This window comes from Salmo trutta, chromosome 5 (genome assembly GCF_901001165.1).
Source record: "Salmo trutta chromosome 5, fSalTru1.1, whole genome shotgun sequence".
In the NCBI taxonomy this organism is placed as follows: domain Eukaryota; kingdom Metazoa; phylum Chordata; class Actinopteri; order Salmoniformes; family Salmonidae; genus Salmo; species Salmo trutta.
This window is the reverse complement of record NC_042961.1, coordinates 32,692,189-32,711,681: the sequence shown is the minus strand read 5'-3', so window position 1 is coordinate 32,711,681 and position 19,493 is coordinate 32,692,189. Positions and strand designations below refer to the sequence as shown.

Sequence of the window (19,493 nt, the reverse complement as noted above, 5' to 3'; positions counted from 1 at the left end):
CGGGGTTCAATTCCCCGATGTGGAGGAAGGAGTAGGCTGTCCTTGTAAATAAGAATTTGTTCTTAACTGACTTGCTTAGTTAAATAAAGGTTACACAAAGAGCATAATGTTTCTACACCCTAATTGTAGTCTCACCAATACCCAAATGGAGATTCAGTGAATATTAAAAATGTCATTGATTTATCAAGACCAGTCCCCATGCTTGTCTCAGAGCAGCATGAAACGGTGCTAAAATAGTTGTAGGCTGTTGCTTCATCCTATTGCTTCTTACTTCAATATTCTCTTTAAGTAAATAAGACCTACGCCACTTTATATAGCACATTACTCAACACTAGTGATGCTCATGTCACCTACAGTATATCAAAAAATATGACGTGACTCTCCGCCAATAATTACATAGAGGATTCTAAATTAAAACCAAAAGCCGCCTCATGGGTGTCCCGGTGGCGGCCGGCACGGGTATCGAACCTGCATCTGTAGCAATGCATTTTGCACTGCGGGAGCCCCCATCCACTCAGGATTCCCCCATCCACAAAGTATCAAAATACAGAGGTGTTGGTAAAGGTATATTGTCCTGCTAATAGCCCATAATGGGCTATTATAATACTGTACACAGTGTCCAGGTCAGGATAACCGAAACATTTCTTTATTAAAGACTGTCAGAAAGAATGTTGGTACTTATTTATTTTCATCCAAAGCCATGAATGAGTGAGTCACTCATCTTTATGTAGGTGCTGGGCTTTATGACCGTGCCATCAACTTGATAATATATTACGATGTTTTGGAGGGGTTATTTTTATACGGAAGAGCGATTTGTAATCTGAATAAAGGCCCAAATAATATTTGTATAGGCCAAAACATTCTATTTCTGTTTTTAGAGCGAGAGAGACGCTGGGCCAATTGTGCGCCGCCATATGGGACTCCCAATCACTGTCAGCTGTTATACATAAATAATAATAATACTTTTTCTTGTATTATTTGTTTTGTCTTTTTTGGTGGATTAAACTGAAATTGCAACCAATCACGGCCGGTTGTGATACAGCCAACCTAAATAAGAAATACATTTGATGATAGAAATCTCCCCCTGCTAATAGCCATAATGGCGCTGTACAATGTGACCGTGTGTTAGAGTATTTTCCAGTAAGCAACAATTTGTTTACCTTCATTAGACAACTTGTTCCAGTATTTCTGTAATTCAGTGATTATTTATTCCCATAGTAATTCGTTATGGATCCATAACTAAATTAACATCTGCATTTTGAAAGACGATTTGAATCATTATTTTATTAACTAAAGCATAAAGATGCCATTATTTACATTGTTTTAGTTTGAACGTGCATACTGAACAGCGGGAACGTTTCCCTAGTCAGTGCCATTATTAGCGCAATGCCCCTTTTTAAAGTGTTGCTCTGTGCTTCCCAGTGTGGCTGGGTGGGGGTCCACCCTTCCTCCTCCTCCCTTCCCTATGGGCTAGCTCCATCTTCTGTGCGCGGCTATGCGGCCCATCCCTTGCCCCCTGCCCTCGTGCCTTGAACCTTGCGCGCTTTCAGTGGATACAGCTGGAGAACTCAGGAGCCATGACCAATATAGATTGTCCTGCTAATAACAGGGTTAATAATATCCAGTGGTCTTTTATATTAATCTTCTAAATTAATAATAATAATAATAATTGATTTGTTTAAAAAATAGCTATATTTTGGAGATGAAAAAGGCCATTCTTGGACATGGGGTGATACATTGTTACTAATTTGTAAATAAAGCCAGTTTGTTATTTAGAATTATTTATTTATGTTTTTAGAGGGAGAGAAACCAAAAACCTATAGTCATCTCATGGGTCTCCCAGTCAAGGCCGACCAGCATCTGTAGCAGCACAACTTGGACTGCAATGCAGTCTCTTAGACCGTTGCGCCACTTAGGCGCTGAACTATGTGACTGGTCGGGAGTTGGCTACAGTACTACAGTAAGAGCAAAATAATCCTAACAAAATAAATAATAAAAACCTTAGTGTAACAACCATTTTAGTAAATAATACTGAAGTCGTGCACAATTATCAGTTTCTATTTAGGTTTATGTCACCCATTCATTGTCAGTTAGAGACACAGTAGGAACCAAAAGCATAATCAGTGCTCTGACTACCTCTTGCGCTGGTCTGGAGCAATAAAGTGGTGACGCAGGGTACCGTACTAAACCACAAATTACCTCTAAGTCCCGTAGCATAATCACAAATCTTGTAGTGGAGCAACTACTGTAGCTGGCTAGTGAAAGTGACTAAGTTCAGGGCAAGGTACTGGGTGGAGGCTATTTAACAGTCTGACAGCCCTGAGATAGAAGCATTCTCTGTCCCAGCTTTGATGCACCTGTACTGACCTTGCCTTCTGGATGATAATTCACCAGCATTACGACCATAAATACGACTTTCCCTAATTAGATCCTTTGTTCTTACCCCCCTGGGCAATTGAACTTATTCCAGAGGCTGCTCCATCACATTGCCGGCGAAGAAGAGGTATTCAGAGTGGACTTTTAGTCTGACTCAGGAGGCGTGTACAGCATCCACCGCCTCCGAGCATATAGTAATATGCTCGGAGGCAAGTATGCTAATGTTCAGTCTCTGATTTAATAAAGTAGACAAGCTCTGGGCGAGGATCTCCTTCGAGAGACATCAGGGATTGTAACATACTCTGTTTCACGGAAACATGGCTCTCTCGGGATTTACTGTCCCCGTCCATACAGCCTCTGAGTTCTCAGTACATCGCACAGACAGGAATAAAGAACTCTACTGGAAGAAGAAAAGCAGGGGTGTATGTTTCATTATTAACTACTCATGGTGTGATTGTGGTAACATACACAAACTCAAGTCCTTTTTGTTCACCCTTCTCCCAAGAGAATTCTCTTAATTTATAGTCACATTCCCCCTCAAGCCAATACCTCAAAGAACTGCACTTTATGCAAACTGGAAACCAAATATCCCAAGGCCACATTTATTGTAGCTGGGGATTTTTACAAAGCAAATTAGAGGAAAACGCTACTGAAGTTCTACCAACACATTGACTGTAGTACTCACGCTGGGAAAACATTGGACCACTGCTACTCAACTTTGCGAAATGCCTACAAGGCCCTCCCCCGCCCTCCCTTTGGGAACTCTGATCATGACTCCATTTTGCTCCTCCCTTCCTATAGGCAGAAACTCAAGCAGGAATTACCTTTCCCCCAAACAGGATGGACAGGCCGTGGCTCAGGTGGCTGATGTTGCTGCTCCAGTTCCCACTGTTCTGCCTGCGGCTACGGAACCCTGACCTGTTCACCGGACGTGCTTGTTGCACCCTCGACAACTACTATGATTATTATTATTATTATTATTTGACCATGCTGGTCATTTATGAACATTTTAACATCTTGACCATGTTCTGTTATAATATCCACCCAGCACAGCCAGAAGAGGACTGGCCACCCCTCATAGCCTGGTTCCTCTCTAGGTTTCTTCCTAGGTTTTTGGCCTTTCTAGGGAGTTTTTCCTAGGGAGTTTTTCCTAGCCACCGTGCTTCTTTCACATGCATTGCTTGCTGTTTGGGGTTTTAGGCTGGGTTTCTGTACAGCACTTTGAGATTTCAGCTGATATACGAAGGGCTATATAAATAAATTTGATTTGATGTTCTTGATTATCTTTTTGGCCTTCCTGTGAAATCGGGTACTGTAGATGTTCTGGAATGCAGGTAATGTGCCCCCATTGATGCTCTGGGCAGACCGCAGCACCCTCCTTAGAGCCCTGCGGGTTGTGGGCGGTGCAGTCACCGTACTAGGCGGTGGTACGGCCCGACAGGATGCTCTCAATGATGAATCTGTAAACGTTTGTGAGGGTCTTAGTGGCCAAGCCGAAATTCTTCAGCCGACTGAAGTTGAAGAGGTGCTGTTGCGACGCCTTCACCACACTGTCTGTGTGGGTGGACCATTTCAGTTTGTCAGTGATGTGTACGCCGATGAACTTCAAGCTTTTTACCATCTCAACTGTGGCCTCGTCGATGTGGATGGGGGCGTGCTCCCACTCTTGTCCTGAAGTCCACGATCAGCTCCTTCATTTTGTTGTGGGAGAGGTTATTTACCTGGCACCACTCCGCCAGGGCCATCACCTCCTCCCTGTAGGTTGTTTTGTCATTTGGTAAACAGGCCTATTACTGTTGTGTCGTCTGCAAACTTGATGATTGAGTTGGAGGCATGCATGGTCACGCAGTCATGGGGTGAACAGGGAGTACATGAGGGGCTGAGCACATACACTTGTGGGGCCCCTGTGTTGATCAGCATAGTGAGGGTGTTGTTTACTACCTTCACCACCTGGGGGTGGCCCGTCAGCAAGTCCAGGACCCAGTTGCACAATGTGGGGTTCAGACCCAGGGCCCCGAGCTTAATGATGAGCTTGGAGGGTACTATGGTGATGAAGGCTGAGCTATAGTCAATGAACAGCATTCTTACAATGGTTTTCCTCTCTTCCAGATGGGATAGGGCAGTGTGCAATGCTGATTGCATCTTGTCTGGATCTATTGGGGCGGTATGGAAGTGGGTCTAGGGTGGCAGGTAAGGCGGAGGTGATATGATCCTTAACTAGCCTCTCAAAGCACTTCATGATGACAGAGGTGAGTGCTACGGGGCGATTAGTAATTTAGTTCAGTTACCTTTGCTTTCTTGTGTACATAAACAATAGTGGATGTCTTGAAGAAAATGGGGACAGCAGACTGGGCTATTGATAGATTGAATTTATCCGTAAACTTTCCAGCCAACTGGTCTGCGCATGCTCTGAGGACGCAGCTAGGGATGCCGTCTGGGCCGGCAGCCTTGCTAGGCTTAACACGCTTAAATGTCTTACTCACGTCGGCCATGGAGAACGACAGTCCTCGGGAGAGGCGGTGGCAATGTGTTAACCTTAAAGCGTGCAAATAAGGTGTTTAGCTTGTCCTGGAGCAAGACATCGGTGTCTGTGACGTTGCTGGATGTCCCTTTGTAATCTGTGTTTGTCTGGATTACCTGCCACATACGTCTAGTGTCTGAGTCGTTGAATTGCTACTCCACTTTGTCTGTGCTGACGTTTTGCCTGTTTGATTGCCAGATGGAGAGCCCTGGGTTAAATGCGGTGGTTTGAGCTTTCATTTTTGCACAAATGCTGCCACCTGTACATGATTTTTGGTTTGGATAGGTTTTAATAGTCACAGTGGGAACAACATCCCCTATACACTTCCTGATGAACTCAGTCACCGTGTCAATGTTAATCTCAAGTGTAACCCGGAACATATCCCAGTCCGCGTGATCAAAACAATCTTGAAGCATGGATTCCGATTGGATAGACTAGTGTTGAATTGACCTTAGCACGGGTACTTCCAGTTTGAGTTTCTACCTATTCGTAAAGGAGGAGCAGAATGGAGTCATGATCTGATTTTCCTAAAGGAGTGTGAGGTAGGGCCTTGTAGCCAAGGGAGGGTAACAATGGTCAAGAGATTTTGAAGCGCATGTACTGCAGGCAATGTGTTAGCGTTTCAGTAGCTTTTCCTCATATTTACTTTGTTATAGTCCCCAGCTACATTAACTGCGACCTCAGGATATGTGGTTCCCAGTTTGCTCAAAGTCCAGTGTAGTTCCTTCAGGACCATCGTGGTATCGGCTTGAGGGGGAATATACACAGCTGTGACGACAACCAAAGATAAGATAATTATTTTTGGTGGTAATACGATTAGCATTTGATATTTCAATATTCTGGGTCGGGTGAACAGAAGGACTTGAGTTCTTGTACATACCAAAATCACACCATGAGTAGTTAATCATGAAACGTACACCTCCACCTTTCTTCTTCCTGGAGAGTTCTTTATTTCTGTCTGCACAATGTACTGAGAACCCAGCTGGCTGTATGGACTGGGACAGTATGTCCTGAGAGATCCATGATTCTGTGAAAGACTGGTACAGTCCCTGATGTCTCTTTGGAAGGAGATGCTCGCCCTGATTTAGTCTACTTTATTGTCCAAGGACTGAACATTAGCGAGTAATATACAGGGATAGCGGTGGGTGGTGTACGCGCCTCCTGAGTCGGACTAGATGTCCACTCTGAATACCTCTTCGCCGCCGGCGGCATCTTGGAGCAGCTTCTGGGATAAGTTGAATTGCCTTGGGAGGTACGAACAAAGGATGCTGGTGTGTTACCCCGTTTGATATCCAAAAGTTATTTCCGGCTGTATGTAATAATACAAAAATAATGTAAGAAATAACACATAAACAAAAATGTTTTGCTTAGGAGCTAGAAACAGAGCTGCCATGTCTATCGGGCCATCTTGTAAGATCTTTCATATCTTTGGGTTAATTAATAAAGTTATAAAAAAATCTATATTAGTCTTGTTGTTCTGTCAGAGAAAAGAGAAAGTTTGTTTACCTGAGCAGGTATTTCATTACCTTGCGCGTATAATTGACCTGATAGAGAATGTAAGGGCCCTTGTACGTTTCCAATCAGCTCATGATATAGGCCTGCTGAACATTTCAAGAACTTTGAACGTTTCTTCAAGTGCAGTCCAAAAAAACATCAGGCGCTATGAAACTGGCTCTCATAAGGACCGCCACAATAAAGGAAGACCCAGAGTTACCTTTGCTGCAGAGGATAAGTTCATTAAAGTTACCAGCCTCTGAAATGGCAGCCCAAATAAATGCTTCACAGAGTTCAAGAAACAGACACATCTCAACATCAACTGTTCAGAGGAGACTGTGTGAATCAGGCCTTTATGGTTGAATTGCTGCAAAGAAACCGCTACTAAAGGACACCAATAAGAAAAAGAGACTTGCTTGGGCCAAGAAACACGAACAATGGACATTAGACCGTTGGAAGTCTGTCCTTTGGTCTGGTCTGATGAGTCCAAATTTGAGATTTTCGGTTCCAACTGTGAAACTCAGAGTAGGTGAACGGATGATCTCCGCATGTGTGGTTTCAACCATGAAGCATGGAGAAGGAGGTTTGGGGGACACTGTCTGTGATTTATTTAGAATTCAAGGCTCACTTAACCAGCATGGCTACCACAGCATTCTGCAGCAATACGCCATCCCATCTGGTTTGCGCTTGGTGGGGCTATCATTTTGCAGATTGAAGGAAAAGCAGCCAAGAAGTGCTTAGCATATGTGGGAACTCAAGACTGCTGGAAAAGGATTCCAGGTGAAGCTGGTTGAGAGAATTCCAAGAGTGTTCAAAGCTGTCATCAAGGCAAAGGGTGGCAACTTTGATTCTAAAATATATTATGATTCGTTTTTTTGGTTACAACATGATGCAATGTGATTTCATAGTTTTGATGTCTTCACTATTATTCTACAATGTAGAAAATAGTAAAAATAAAGAAAAACCCTTGAGTAGGTGTCAACTTTTGACTAGTATTGTATGTACAACGACAGTGTGGCAATTTTTCAGTGGATGAATAAAATTAGCAGGTAAATTCAGCGTGTCATTATGAGATGAAGCTAAGATGCTATAACTGAATGATTACATGTCCATAACAATTCTGGCAATGCATTATACTACACCAGTGAGTAAGTAACTTTTTCTGAGCCAGAACGGGCCATGGGGCAAGCACACCCCCTGGACATTGAACAGGACACTCATCTATTGCAGGGCCTTACCCCCAATTCATCTCCTTAATGCTGAGTGCCAAGCAGAGGGGGTCTGATTTTATTTTCAAATCTTTTTTTAAGTCATATTTCTCGACCAAGGGTCAAACCACCGACCTTCCTATCCTATCACAGGGCAGACACTAACCACAATGCCACTGAGTTGGTCAAGAACTGCATCAGTAGACAGCGTAATACCTGCTGGTTTAAAGTTAGTCAAAGTTAACGACTGTGATGTGTTTCATGAAAACAGAATTGATGGAAGGGCCATTCCTATTCAAGTCACTGTTCCATGATGAGTGGATAGGCAGCAATATTGAATGTACCCATTCCAGGAATTAAAATCAGGAAGTTAATTATATTTCTATGGGTGTGTTCCTCTCGTCAGAGCGGAGGCTGTGACCCTGAATGCAGACTGCCTGCAGCTGTCCTACCTGCCCTCCAAGAGGAACCACATGCTGCTGCTCTACCCCAGAGAGATCCTCATCCTGGACCTTGAGCTCAGCCAGACCGTGGGTGTGGTGGCCATTGAACGCTCCGGGGTGCCCTTCATTCAGGTGGGACACACACACACACACACACACACACATTTCAGTCTCACCTCAACCTACCCTCACCTCAATTAAACCCCTGTGCATTCAGTGTTTTTATAGTTTTGTATGGTACTTTACAAATATACAGTTGAAGTTTACATACACCTTAGCCAAATGCATTTAAACTCAGTTTTTCACAATTCCTGACATTTAATCCTTGTAACAATTCCCTGTCTTAGGTCAGTTAGGATCACCACTTTATTTTAAGAATGTGAAATGTCAGAATAATAGTAGAGAGAATGATTTATTTCAAGTTTTATTTCTTTCATCACATTCCCAGTGGGTCAGAAGTTTACATACACATAATTATTATTTGGTAGCATTGCCTTTAAATTGTTTAACTTGGGTCAAACGGTTTGGGTAGCCTTCTACAAGCTTCCCACGATAAGTTGGGTGAATTTTGGCCCATTCCTCCTGACAGAGCTGGTGTAACTGAGTCAGGTGTGTAGGCCTCCTAGCTCGCACACGCTTTTTCAGTTCTGCCCACAAATTTTCTATAGGATTGAGGTCAGGGCTTTTTGATGGCCACTCAAATACCTTGATTTTGTTGTCCTTAAGCCATTTTGCCACAACTTTGGAAGTATGATTGGGGTCATTGTCCATCCAACTTCCTGACTGATGTCTTGAGATGTTGCTTCAATATATCCACATACTTTTCCATCCTCATTATTCCATCTATTTTGTGAAGTGTACCAGTCCCTCCTGCAGCAAAGCACCCACACAACATGATGCTGCCACCCCTTGCTTCACGGTTGGGATGGTGTTCTTCGGCTTGCAATCCTCCCCCTTTTTCCCCCAAACATAACAACGGTCATTGTGGCCAAACAGTTCTATTTTTGTTTCATCAGACCAGAGGACATTTCTCCAAAAAGTACGATCTTTGTCCCCATGTGCAGTTGCAAACCGTTGTCTGGCTTTTTTATGGCAGTTTTGGAGGTGGCTTCTTCCTTGCTCAGCGGCCTTTCAGGTTATGTCGATATAGGGCTCGTTTTACTGTGGATATAGATACTTTTGAACCAGACTTGTGGTCTACAACTTTTTTCCTGAGGTCTTGGCTAATTTCTTTTAATTTCCCCATGATGTCAAGCAAAGAGGCACTAAGTTTGAAGGTAGGCTTTGAAATACATCCACAGGTACATGTTCAATTGACTCAAATTATGTCAATTAGTCTATCAGAAGCTTCTAAAGCCATGCAATTATTTTCTGGAATTTTCCAAGCTGTTTAAAGGCACAGTCAATTTAGTGTATGTAAACTTCTTACCCACTGAAATTGTGATACAGTGAATTATAAGTGAAATAATCTGTCTGTCAACCATTGCTGGAAAAATGACTTGTCAAGCACAAAGTAGATGTCCTAACCGACTTGACAAAACTATAGTTTGTTTACAAGAAATTTGTGGAGTGGTTGAAAAACGTGTTTTAATGACTCCAACCTAAGTGTATTTAAACTTCCGACTTCAACTGTATATATATTTTAGGTTCATTGTTGAAATATTGACAATTCTGCTGCAAAAACTATTTTCCTCTGGGCATGATCAAGTTTTTTACTTTAAAAAACAGATACTGTGCCTTCAGAAAGTATTCATGCCCTTTGACTTATTCCACATTTTGTTGTTAAGCCTGAATTCAAAAGATTTACCCATTTTTCACACAATACCCCATGATGACAAAGTGAAACATGTGTTTTTGAAATGTATTAAAAATTAAATACAGAAATATCAATTTACATACCCCTTTGCTATTACACTCCAAATTGAGCTCAGGTGCATCTAATTTCCTTTGATCATCCTAGATGTCACTACAATTTGATTGGAGTCCACCTGTAGTCAATTCAATTGTTTGGACATGATTTAGAAATAACACACCTGTCTATATAAGGTCCCACAGTTGACAGTGTATCTCAGAGCAGAAACTTTACCATATAGTGCAAAGAACTGTCCGTATATCTCCAATATATAATCGTGATATACGGCATATCTCTGGGGATGGGAATAGTGTTGACAGTTTCCAAGAGCACAGTAGTCTCCATAATTGGGAAATTGAAAAAATATGTAACTGCCTAGAGCTGGTAGTAATTTAGCAACCGGGCAAGAAGGGCCTTGATCAGGGAGGTGACCAAGAACCCAATGACCGCTCTGACAGAACTACGAAGTTCCTTGGCTGAGATGGGAGAACCTGATAGGACAACAGTCTCTACAGCACTTCACCAATCTGGGCTTTATGGGAGAGTGGTAAAACGGAATGTCTGGAGAACCATGCATAGCTCATCACCTGTCTAACACCATCCCTACAGTGAAGCATGGTGGTGGCAGCATCATGCTGTGGGGATACTATTCAGCGGCCGGGCTTGTGAGACTGGTTAGGATCGAGGGAACAATGAATGCGCCAAATACATGCAAATCCTTAAATAAGAACCTGCTTCAGAGTCTAATGACCCTAAACTGAGGCAAATATTTATGTTCCAGCAGGACAATGACCCCAAGCATACAGCCAAAGCAACGCTGGAATGACTTCAGAACAAAAATTTGAAAGTCCCTGAGAGGCCCAGCCAAAGCCCGTACTTGAATCCCGTTGAAAAACTGTGGAATGACTTAAAGATTTCTGTTCACCGCCACTCCCCATCTAACTTAACAGAGCTTGAGAAAATCTGCAAGGAAGAATGGGAGAAAATCCTCAAATCCAGATGTGCAAAACGGATACAGACATACCCAAGACTACTCAATTTAGGCTTTAACGCAACACAATCTAGATTAAGTCAAGGAGTATGAATACTTTCTATAGGCACTGTACTCATGCATGCACACACAAGACACAGAGTTGGACCTGCTACAAAATGGTTCTGTGGCATTCCCACCTGACCTGATATGTGTAAATCAACCCTCCCAAAAAATGGAGACCCGTTCCGAATGGACCTGAGGACAGTCACACCATTCCAGAAAGGCCCGTTGAAAAACAGACCCAAACAGACCTGTGCCGATTCGGAACTGAGAGACCCGTTCAGATCCGAGAGTAGAAAGAACGAGTGAAAGAGACTTCCAACTGGGCGCTGCCAGCACCATCAATAAATGAGTGATGTTGGCCAAGTGATCCACAATTGTGTCCTGTAAACCTTCCTATAACCTATTACAAAAAACGATTGGTTGTGTTTCGATGTGGTGCATATTAAAAACGTTGTAGTCTATTGTTTTTTATTTTATTTTGCTAAAATAATTATCGGTGCTGATTTAAGCGCAAATGTATCGGGGTATTGCATGCATGCAGGATTAGGCATCCACTGTATGATATATTCATGAAGAGAAGCTTAGGCCTAGCCCGAGAGACATCGAAAGAAAGATGTAGATATGCCGGTTGAATGTTCCCGACACGACATACATTTCTTTATCCTTGTCAGATAGGCTACTACTGTGATACAGATATAGGCATACTTAAGGAGGCTAATATGTCTATTTTTGATTATAGTATATATTTTTTTATAAGGATAAGGCTTAAAACATCCTTCCTCACCAAGTTCAACTGTCGGAGTCAGTTAGTGCACCAATGTGCACTGCCTTCATAGGCCTGCAGTAGCTAAGCCTGATAATAGTCATACCACATCAAACGTTCACACAAGTTTTTAACTTTATTAGAGTAATATCTAGTGATTCACCGATATTACATTTTGGCCGATATCCGATATTTTCCTTGCCAAAAAACCCGATACTGATAACCGATATTTAAAATATTAGCGGCCTTTTAAGCATTCTAGTACAGTGAAATAGTTAACACACATCCATGGACACAGCGGTCTAAGGCACTGTATCTCAGTGCAAGAGGCGTCACTATACTCCCTGGTTCGAATGCAGGCTTTTTGGCAATTGGCCCAGCGCCGTCCGGGATTGGCTGGGGTAGACCATCATTGTAAATAAGAATTTGTTCTTAACTGAGTTGCCTAGTTAAATAAAGGTGAAATAAAAGTAAAGGTCAATGAATTCCGTTATCTTGGCGTTAATGGATTTCACCTTTCAGTTGTCTCGCTGAAATTGTCTTAATCTTTCAAATGACTGCTCGTCTTGTTGACTGCTCGATCCACACAGCAGACATTGTGGCTAGGTTAGGAATACTGTGTTGCACGTGTAGCGCCAAATTTTACGTGGCATCATTACATCATGTAGCTATGTTATATAGGTACGCACATCAGCTTTGACATCGATTTTTCACATCATCGTTAAACTAGACATCGGGCTGATGCAGATGTTGGCATTTTTAGCTAATAGCGGCCGATTCCGATATGTTAATATCAAAAGTCAAGTCATACAAACAGGTTATTATATTGCGGCATTAAATGACGTTTTACATGTCATCCTATTTGTTTTTTCTTTTTCATGGTTCGAGTGTAAGTAGCTCTATGGTAGGCCTACCGGTAGTTCTATTATATTGCGCCCAATACAACATTAGTTGGAACTTTGACGGCATCCGGTTGGTGTGTTACTGGTATTTCGATTTGTTGTTTGATTTAACCTAATATATGGCACTTTATTTAATCTTTTCCTCATTTTTAATACAGAGTTTTTATTCACACTGTTTTAGTTCCAGCTCATAGCCAACTCCACACCGGGCTCTACCTGCTCCTGGCCACAACCTGTATAGACTACCTGTCTCTGGAGGATAACTAACAAGCTCGCACTGTGGTTACCCTGCAACTATAAAGGTCCTCAACAATGTCACCATTGCCCTTGATTCTATGCAATGCTGTGCTGCTATTTTTGACTTGGCCAAAGCTTTTTATACGGTAGACCATTCCATTCTTGTGGGTCAGCTAAGGAGTATTGGTGTCTCGGAGGGGTCTTTGGCCTGGTTTGCTAACTACCCCAAAGAGTGCAGTGTATAAAGTCAGAACATGTGCTGTGTCAGCCACTGCCTGACAGCAAGGGAGTACCCCAAGGCTCGATCCTACGTCCCACACTCTTCTCAATTTACATCAACAACATAGCTCAAGCAGTAGGAATCTCTATCATCCATTTATATGCAGTCTTATACTCAGCTGGCCCCTCTGATTTTTTGTTAAACTCTCTACAACAAAGCTTTCTTAGTGTCCAACAAGCTTTCTTTGCCCTTAACCTTGTTCTGAACACCTCCAACAAAGGTTGAGGTTTGGTAAGAGTGCCCCTCTCCCCACTGGTGTGATTACTACCTCTGAGGATGTGGATCTTGAGGTAGTCACCTCATACAAGTACTTGGGAGTATGGGTAGATGGTACAGTGTCCTTCTCTCAGCACATATCAACGATGCAGGCTAAGGTTACATCTAGACTTGGTTTCCTCTAATGTAATCGCTCCTATTTCATCCCAACTGCCAAACTAACCCTGATTCAGGTAACCATCCTACCCATGATAGATTACGGAGACAAGAGCATAGCAGCAACATTCCAACTTCTGGTGCTGGCTTTTATAGCAGCAAAGGGGGACCAACTCCATATTAATGCCCTTGATTTTGGAGTGAGATTTTCGACGAGATGGTTCCAAATACATTTGGTCATGTAGTGTACTTATTGAATCGACATTTCAGCTTTTTATTAATTTGTAAACAGCTCTAAAAACATCATTCCACTTTGACTTTATGGGGTTTTGTGTGTTGATCAGTGACACATCTCAATTGAATCCATTTTAAATTCAGGCTGTTTCACAACAAAGTCAAGAGGTGTGAATACTTTCTGAAGGCACTGTAGGCTAGAAATAATGTTGATACTCACAGAAGGCTGAGACTCTCTTCTATTTAACGTTAACAGTTGTTGTTTTAAAAACTGTTTTCCCCCGCAATTACATTTTGAAATGCGCGTATCAGAATGCCTTTCTCCCTTTCACACAGCGAAACAGGGACAGGGCAGATACTTAAATTCCAGGAACTAGGTTTATGCATTACTGTTGACCAAATAATGGTTTTAGAACCAAAAAATGTACAGGTGCGTGCGTATGCGGGCACGTGCATCTGCAAGTGGCGTGGGCATGTACAGTTCCCGTCAAATGTTTTGGACACACGTACTTATTCAAGGGTTTGTCTTTTTTTAAAAACTATTTTCTACATTCTAGAATAATAGTGAGGACATCAAAACTATGAAATAACACACATGGAATCATGTACTAACCAAAAAAGTTTTAAACAAAATATATTTGAGATTCTTCAAAGTAACCACCCTTTGCCTTGATGACAGCTTTGCACACTTTTGGCATTCGCTAAACCAGCTTTGTGAGGTAGTCACCTGGAATGCATTTAAATTAACAGGCGTGCCTTGTTAAAAGTTAATTTGGATTTTCTTTCCTTCTTTAAACCTCTTAAAGATCGGCCCCTTTTTTACATTTTTGTCTAAAATGACATACCCAAATCTAACTGCCTGTAGCAAGGATATGCATATGGTACCATTTGAAAGGAAACACTATGACGTTTGTGGAAATGTAAAAGGAATGTAGGAGAATATAGCACATTAGATCTGGTAAAATATATATATTTTTTGTATTAACTTTTTTGTATTTTTTTTACCATCTTTGACATGCCATAATGTACTATTGAAGCCCCATTGCAATTTAGATTTTGGCCACTAGATGGCAGCAGTGTATATGCAAAGTTTTAATCTGATCCAATGAACCACAGCATTTCTGTTCAAAATGTTGTATCAATACTGGCCAAATGTGCCTAATTTGTTTATTAATAACTTTTCATGTAAAAAAACTGCACTCTCCTCAAACAATAGCATGGTATTATTTCACTGTAATAGCGACTGTAAATTGGGCAGTGCAGTCAGATTAACACAGCTTTCTGCCAATATCAGATATGTCTATGTCCTGGGAAATGTTCTTAGTTACAATCTCATGCTAATCGCATTAGCCTACGTTAGGTCAACCGTCTCGCAGGGGACCCACCTATCCTGAAGAAGTTTTAATGCATTTGAGCCAATCAGTTGTGTTGTGGCAAGATAGGGGTGGTATACAGAAGATAGCCCTATTTGTTAAAATACAAAGTCCATATTATGGTAAGAATAGCTCAAATAAGCAAAAAGAAATGACAGTCCATTACTTTAAGACATGAAGGTCAGTCAATCCAGAAAATTTGGACAACTTTTAAAGTTTCTTCAAGTGCAGTCGCAAAAACCATCAAATGCTATGATGAAACTGGCTCTCATGAGGACAGCCACAGGAAAGGAAGACCCAGAGTTACCTCTGCTGCAGAGGATAAGTTCATTAGAGTTACCAGCCTCAGAAATGGCATCCCAAATAATTGCTTCACAGAGTTCAAGTAACAGACACATCTCAAATGGTTTGGGATGAGTTGGACTGCAGAATGAAGGAAAGCAGCTGACATGTGCTCAGCATATGAGGGAACTCCTTCAAAACTGTTGGAAAAGCATTCTTAGTTAAGCTGGTTGAGAGAATGCCAAGAGTATGCAAAGCTGTCAAGGCAAAGGGTGGCTACTTTGAAGAAATTAAAATGTTAAATATCTTTTGAGAGAACTTTTTTTTTGGTTACTACATGATTCCATATGTGTTATTTCATAGTTTAGTTTTCTTCACTATTTGTCTAGAATGTAGAAAATAGTAAAAATAAAGGTGTGTCCAAACTTCTGACTGGTACTGTATGTCCGTCTATTTGGGTTCACAAGTGTGTAGCCTACACTGTACACATTTCAGTACAGCAGCCCAGCCCAAGTCACAGGGCAGTAGTAGAGGAGCAGCATTACTCAGCCTTTGAGGCTCTGTCCATGAGTTGCAGGGTTCTCGCTAAGTGTTGTAAAGCACTTGTCACAGCCAATTTGCATGAGTGATGATACAGCTGCAGTGAAGAAGGTTCTGAGTCCAGCCTGGACTGTGGTAGAGGATAGGGAGCCAGGGATACACACTGACACACACACAGATGCACAACCACACTGTCATTAGAGATAGTTACACATTCACACTTACCCAGTCACACTCCAATAAAGACATAGAAAGACACAATATGCTGAATCCCCAACCAATCCCTTTCTCTTCCACTTCCCCTCGGCCCTCCGTTTGTGCATTTGACATGCGCCTCTTCCATATGTAGTGATGTCCCAAAGCTAAGGGGGTGAAATCATCTAGTTCGTAGGGGATAATGAGACCCTCTGATAGCCACTTCGAGCAAGCTTATTGATCCCTCTGTGGCTAAGTTGGTAGAGCATGTCACTTGCAACTTCATGAGTGTGGGTTCGATTACCGCTGGGAGCACCCATATAAAAACAATCATGCACACATGACTAAGTCGCTTTGGTTAAAAGTATCTGCTTGATGGCATATTATATTATCCCTTCACCGCTCTTGTAGTCACCCTCTGATAGTGATAACAGAGGGACTTCCAAGCAAGTTGCTTGAGGCTATGGCCTAGTTTGGGATTGGGGGATATTTTCACCCAATCACATCATTCTCTGTTCTACTTCCTTTATCCAGGTGGTCCCCTGTGCCCAAAGAGACGCCCTCTTCTGTCTCCACGAGAATGGCTGCATCACTCTGAGGGTGTGTCGCTCCACCACTGCACCCGACGAATCAGGCAAGCACCCCTCTACTGTCACTCTTCTCTCAAAAACAAGAACTCCTCTACTCTACCTCTGTCACTCATTCATTCAATTCATTCATCCTCTCAAAAAGAACTAATCTACTCTCACACTCTGTCCATCTGTCAATCACTCCTCCATTCATCCATCTAGCAGCCTAGACTGCAGTAAATAACCCATAAACCTTGCACGTCAATGGACTGTATTTTCCCATTCTCATTATTCTCTGTTAGTGAGAAGTGCTGATGACCCTGAAAGCGGGGAGTCAATTGCGTTATCTTTCTCCCCTCAATTTCTTTATTTCTCTCTCCTACACTCTCCATCTCATAATGTGTATGTGTGTAGTAGCAGCGTCAGACCCAGAGCAGAGTGTCCAGGAGCTGGTGTATGACCTGCGTTCCCAGTGTGATGCCATCAGGGTCACCAAGACCGTGCGACCTTACCGCATGGTCATCTGTCCGGTCAATGAGAACAACGCCGCCCTGACGGTCAGCGACGGCCGTGTCATGCTGTGGGAGCTCAAAGCCCACGTGTCCAAGCCCACGGTCAACCCCAGGTGTGTATACATGCATGTGTGTATACATGCATGTGTGTATACATGCATACATACATACATACATACATACATACATACATACATACATACATACATACATACATACATACATACATACATACAGTGGGGGGAAAAAAGTATTTGATCCCCTGCTGATTTTGTACGTTTGCCCACTTACAAAGAAATGATGAGTCTATAATTTTAATGGTAGGTTTATATGAACAGTGAGAGACAGAATAACAACAAAAAAATCCAGAAAAACGCATGTAAAAAATGTTATAAAATGATTTGTATTTTAATGAGGGAAATAATATTTGACCCCTCTGCAAAACATGACTTAGTACTTGGTGGCAAAACCCTTGTTGGCAATCACAGAGGTCAGACGTTTCTTGTAGTTGGCCACCAGGTTTGCACACATCTCAGGAGGGATTTTGTCCCACTCCTCTTTGCAGATCTTCCCCAAGTCATTAAGGTTTCGAGGCTGACGTTTGGCAACTCGAACCTTCAGCTCCCTCCACAGATTTGCTATGGGATTAAGGTCTGGAGACTGGCTAGGCCACTCCAGGACCTTAATGTGCTTATTCTTGAGCCACTCCTTTGTTGCCTTGGCCGTGTGTTTTGGGTCATTGTCATGCTGGAATACCCATCCACGACCAATTTTCAATGCCCTGGCTGAGGGAAGGATGTTCTCACCCAAGATTTGACAGTACATGGCCCCGTCAAATGTTGCGGTGAAGTTGTCCTGTCCCCTTAACAGAAAAACACCCCCAAAGCATAATGTTTCCACCTCCATGTTTGACGGTGTTCTTGGGGTCATAGGCAGCATTCCATCTCCTCCAAACACGGCGAGTTGAGTTGATGCCAAAGAGCTCCATTTTGGTCTCATCTGACCACAACACTTTCACCAGTTGTCCTCTGAATCATTCAGATGTTCATTGGCAAACTTCAGACGGGCATGTATATGTATTCTTGAGCAGGGGGACCTTGGGGGCGCTGCAGGATTTGTCCTTCATGGCGTAGTCTGTTACCAATTGTTTTCTTGGTGACTATGGTCCCAGCTGCCTTGAGATCATTGACAAGATCCTCCCGTGTAGTTTTGGGCTGATTCCTCACCGTTCTCATGATCATTGCAACTCCACGAGGTGAGATCTTGCATGGAGCCCCATGCCGAGGGATATTGACAGTTCTTTTGTGTTTCTTCCATTTGCGAATAATCACACCAAATGTTGTCACCTTCTCACCAAGCTGCTTGGCGATGGTCTTGTAACCCATTCCAGCCTTGTGTAGGTCTACAATCTTGTCCCTGACATCCTTGGCCATGGGGGAGAGTTTGGAATCTGATTGATTGATTGCTTCTGTGGACAGGTGTCTTTTATACAGGTAACAAGCTGCGGTTAGGAGCACTCTCTTTAAGAGCGTCCTCATCTCAGCTCGTTACCTGTATAAAAGACACCTGGGAGCCAGAAATCCTTCTGATTGAGATGGGGTCAAATACTTATTTCCCTCATTTAAAATGCAAATCAATTTATAACATTTTTGACATGCGTTTTTCTCGATATTTTTGTTGTTATTCTTTCTCTCACTGTTCAAATAATCCTACCATTAAAATGATAGACTGATAATTTCTTTGTCTGTGGGCAAACATACAAAATCAGAAGGGGAACAAATACTTTTCCCCCACTGTACGTAAGTACATACATACATACACACTTTGAACTTGTTTTGTTTAGTTATAATAATTCCCTTCCTCCCTCAGCTCGGGTTTGTCCCCCCTCTACGCTCCTGTGGCATTCTGTGGTTCACCACTGGGTCAGAACCAGAAGAAAATTCAGGACCTTTCTCTTAACACCATGATCGGTACGCATATCTCATCTCAACTAGACACACCTGGGGCATGTTCATTAGGACAAACCATAGAAAAACGTTTTGCAATTGAAAATGAGCGTTTCTTATTGGACAAGTTCAGATAGAATCTCCCTGTTTTGGACCATTTCCTTTCTTTTTGTGCCTAATGAGCACAACACATGACTGGGCTCTTTTTGTATTCACTCAACACAGAAATCAAATCAATACATTCAGGTCATGCTTCTAATCTATGACTTACAAATCATCTTATTGCGTACACAGTACAGTAGTGTGTTCAAGGCAGCAATCACCGTCCTCAATTCTCTTGAAAAACAAATCATTCGAG

At 42.3% G+C, this 19,493-nt stretch overlaps 1 protein-coding gene across 2 annotated transcripts in view; it reads left to right on the top strand.

The window, feature by feature from the left end:
* wdr11 (WD repeat domain 11) overlaps nt 1–19,493 on the top strand; it is a 229,569-nt gene that overhangs the window by 73,742 nt on the left and 136,334 nt on the right. Inside the window, exons 6-9 of one of the 2 annotated variants that reach the window (XM_029753425.1) lie at nt 8,006–8,174; nt 16,643–16,742; nt 17,095–17,302; nt 19,059–19,159. In XM_029753425.1, the coding sequence (XP_029609285.1) occupies nt 8,006–8,174; nt 16,643–16,742; nt 17,095–17,302; nt 19,059–19,159 (578 nt within the window). Of the gene's footprint in view, nt 1–8,005; nt 8,175–16,642; nt 16,743–17,091; nt 17,303–19,058; nt 19,160–19,493 lie in introns of both variants that reach the window. The other variant, XM_029753424.1, reaches the window with a different exon arrangement.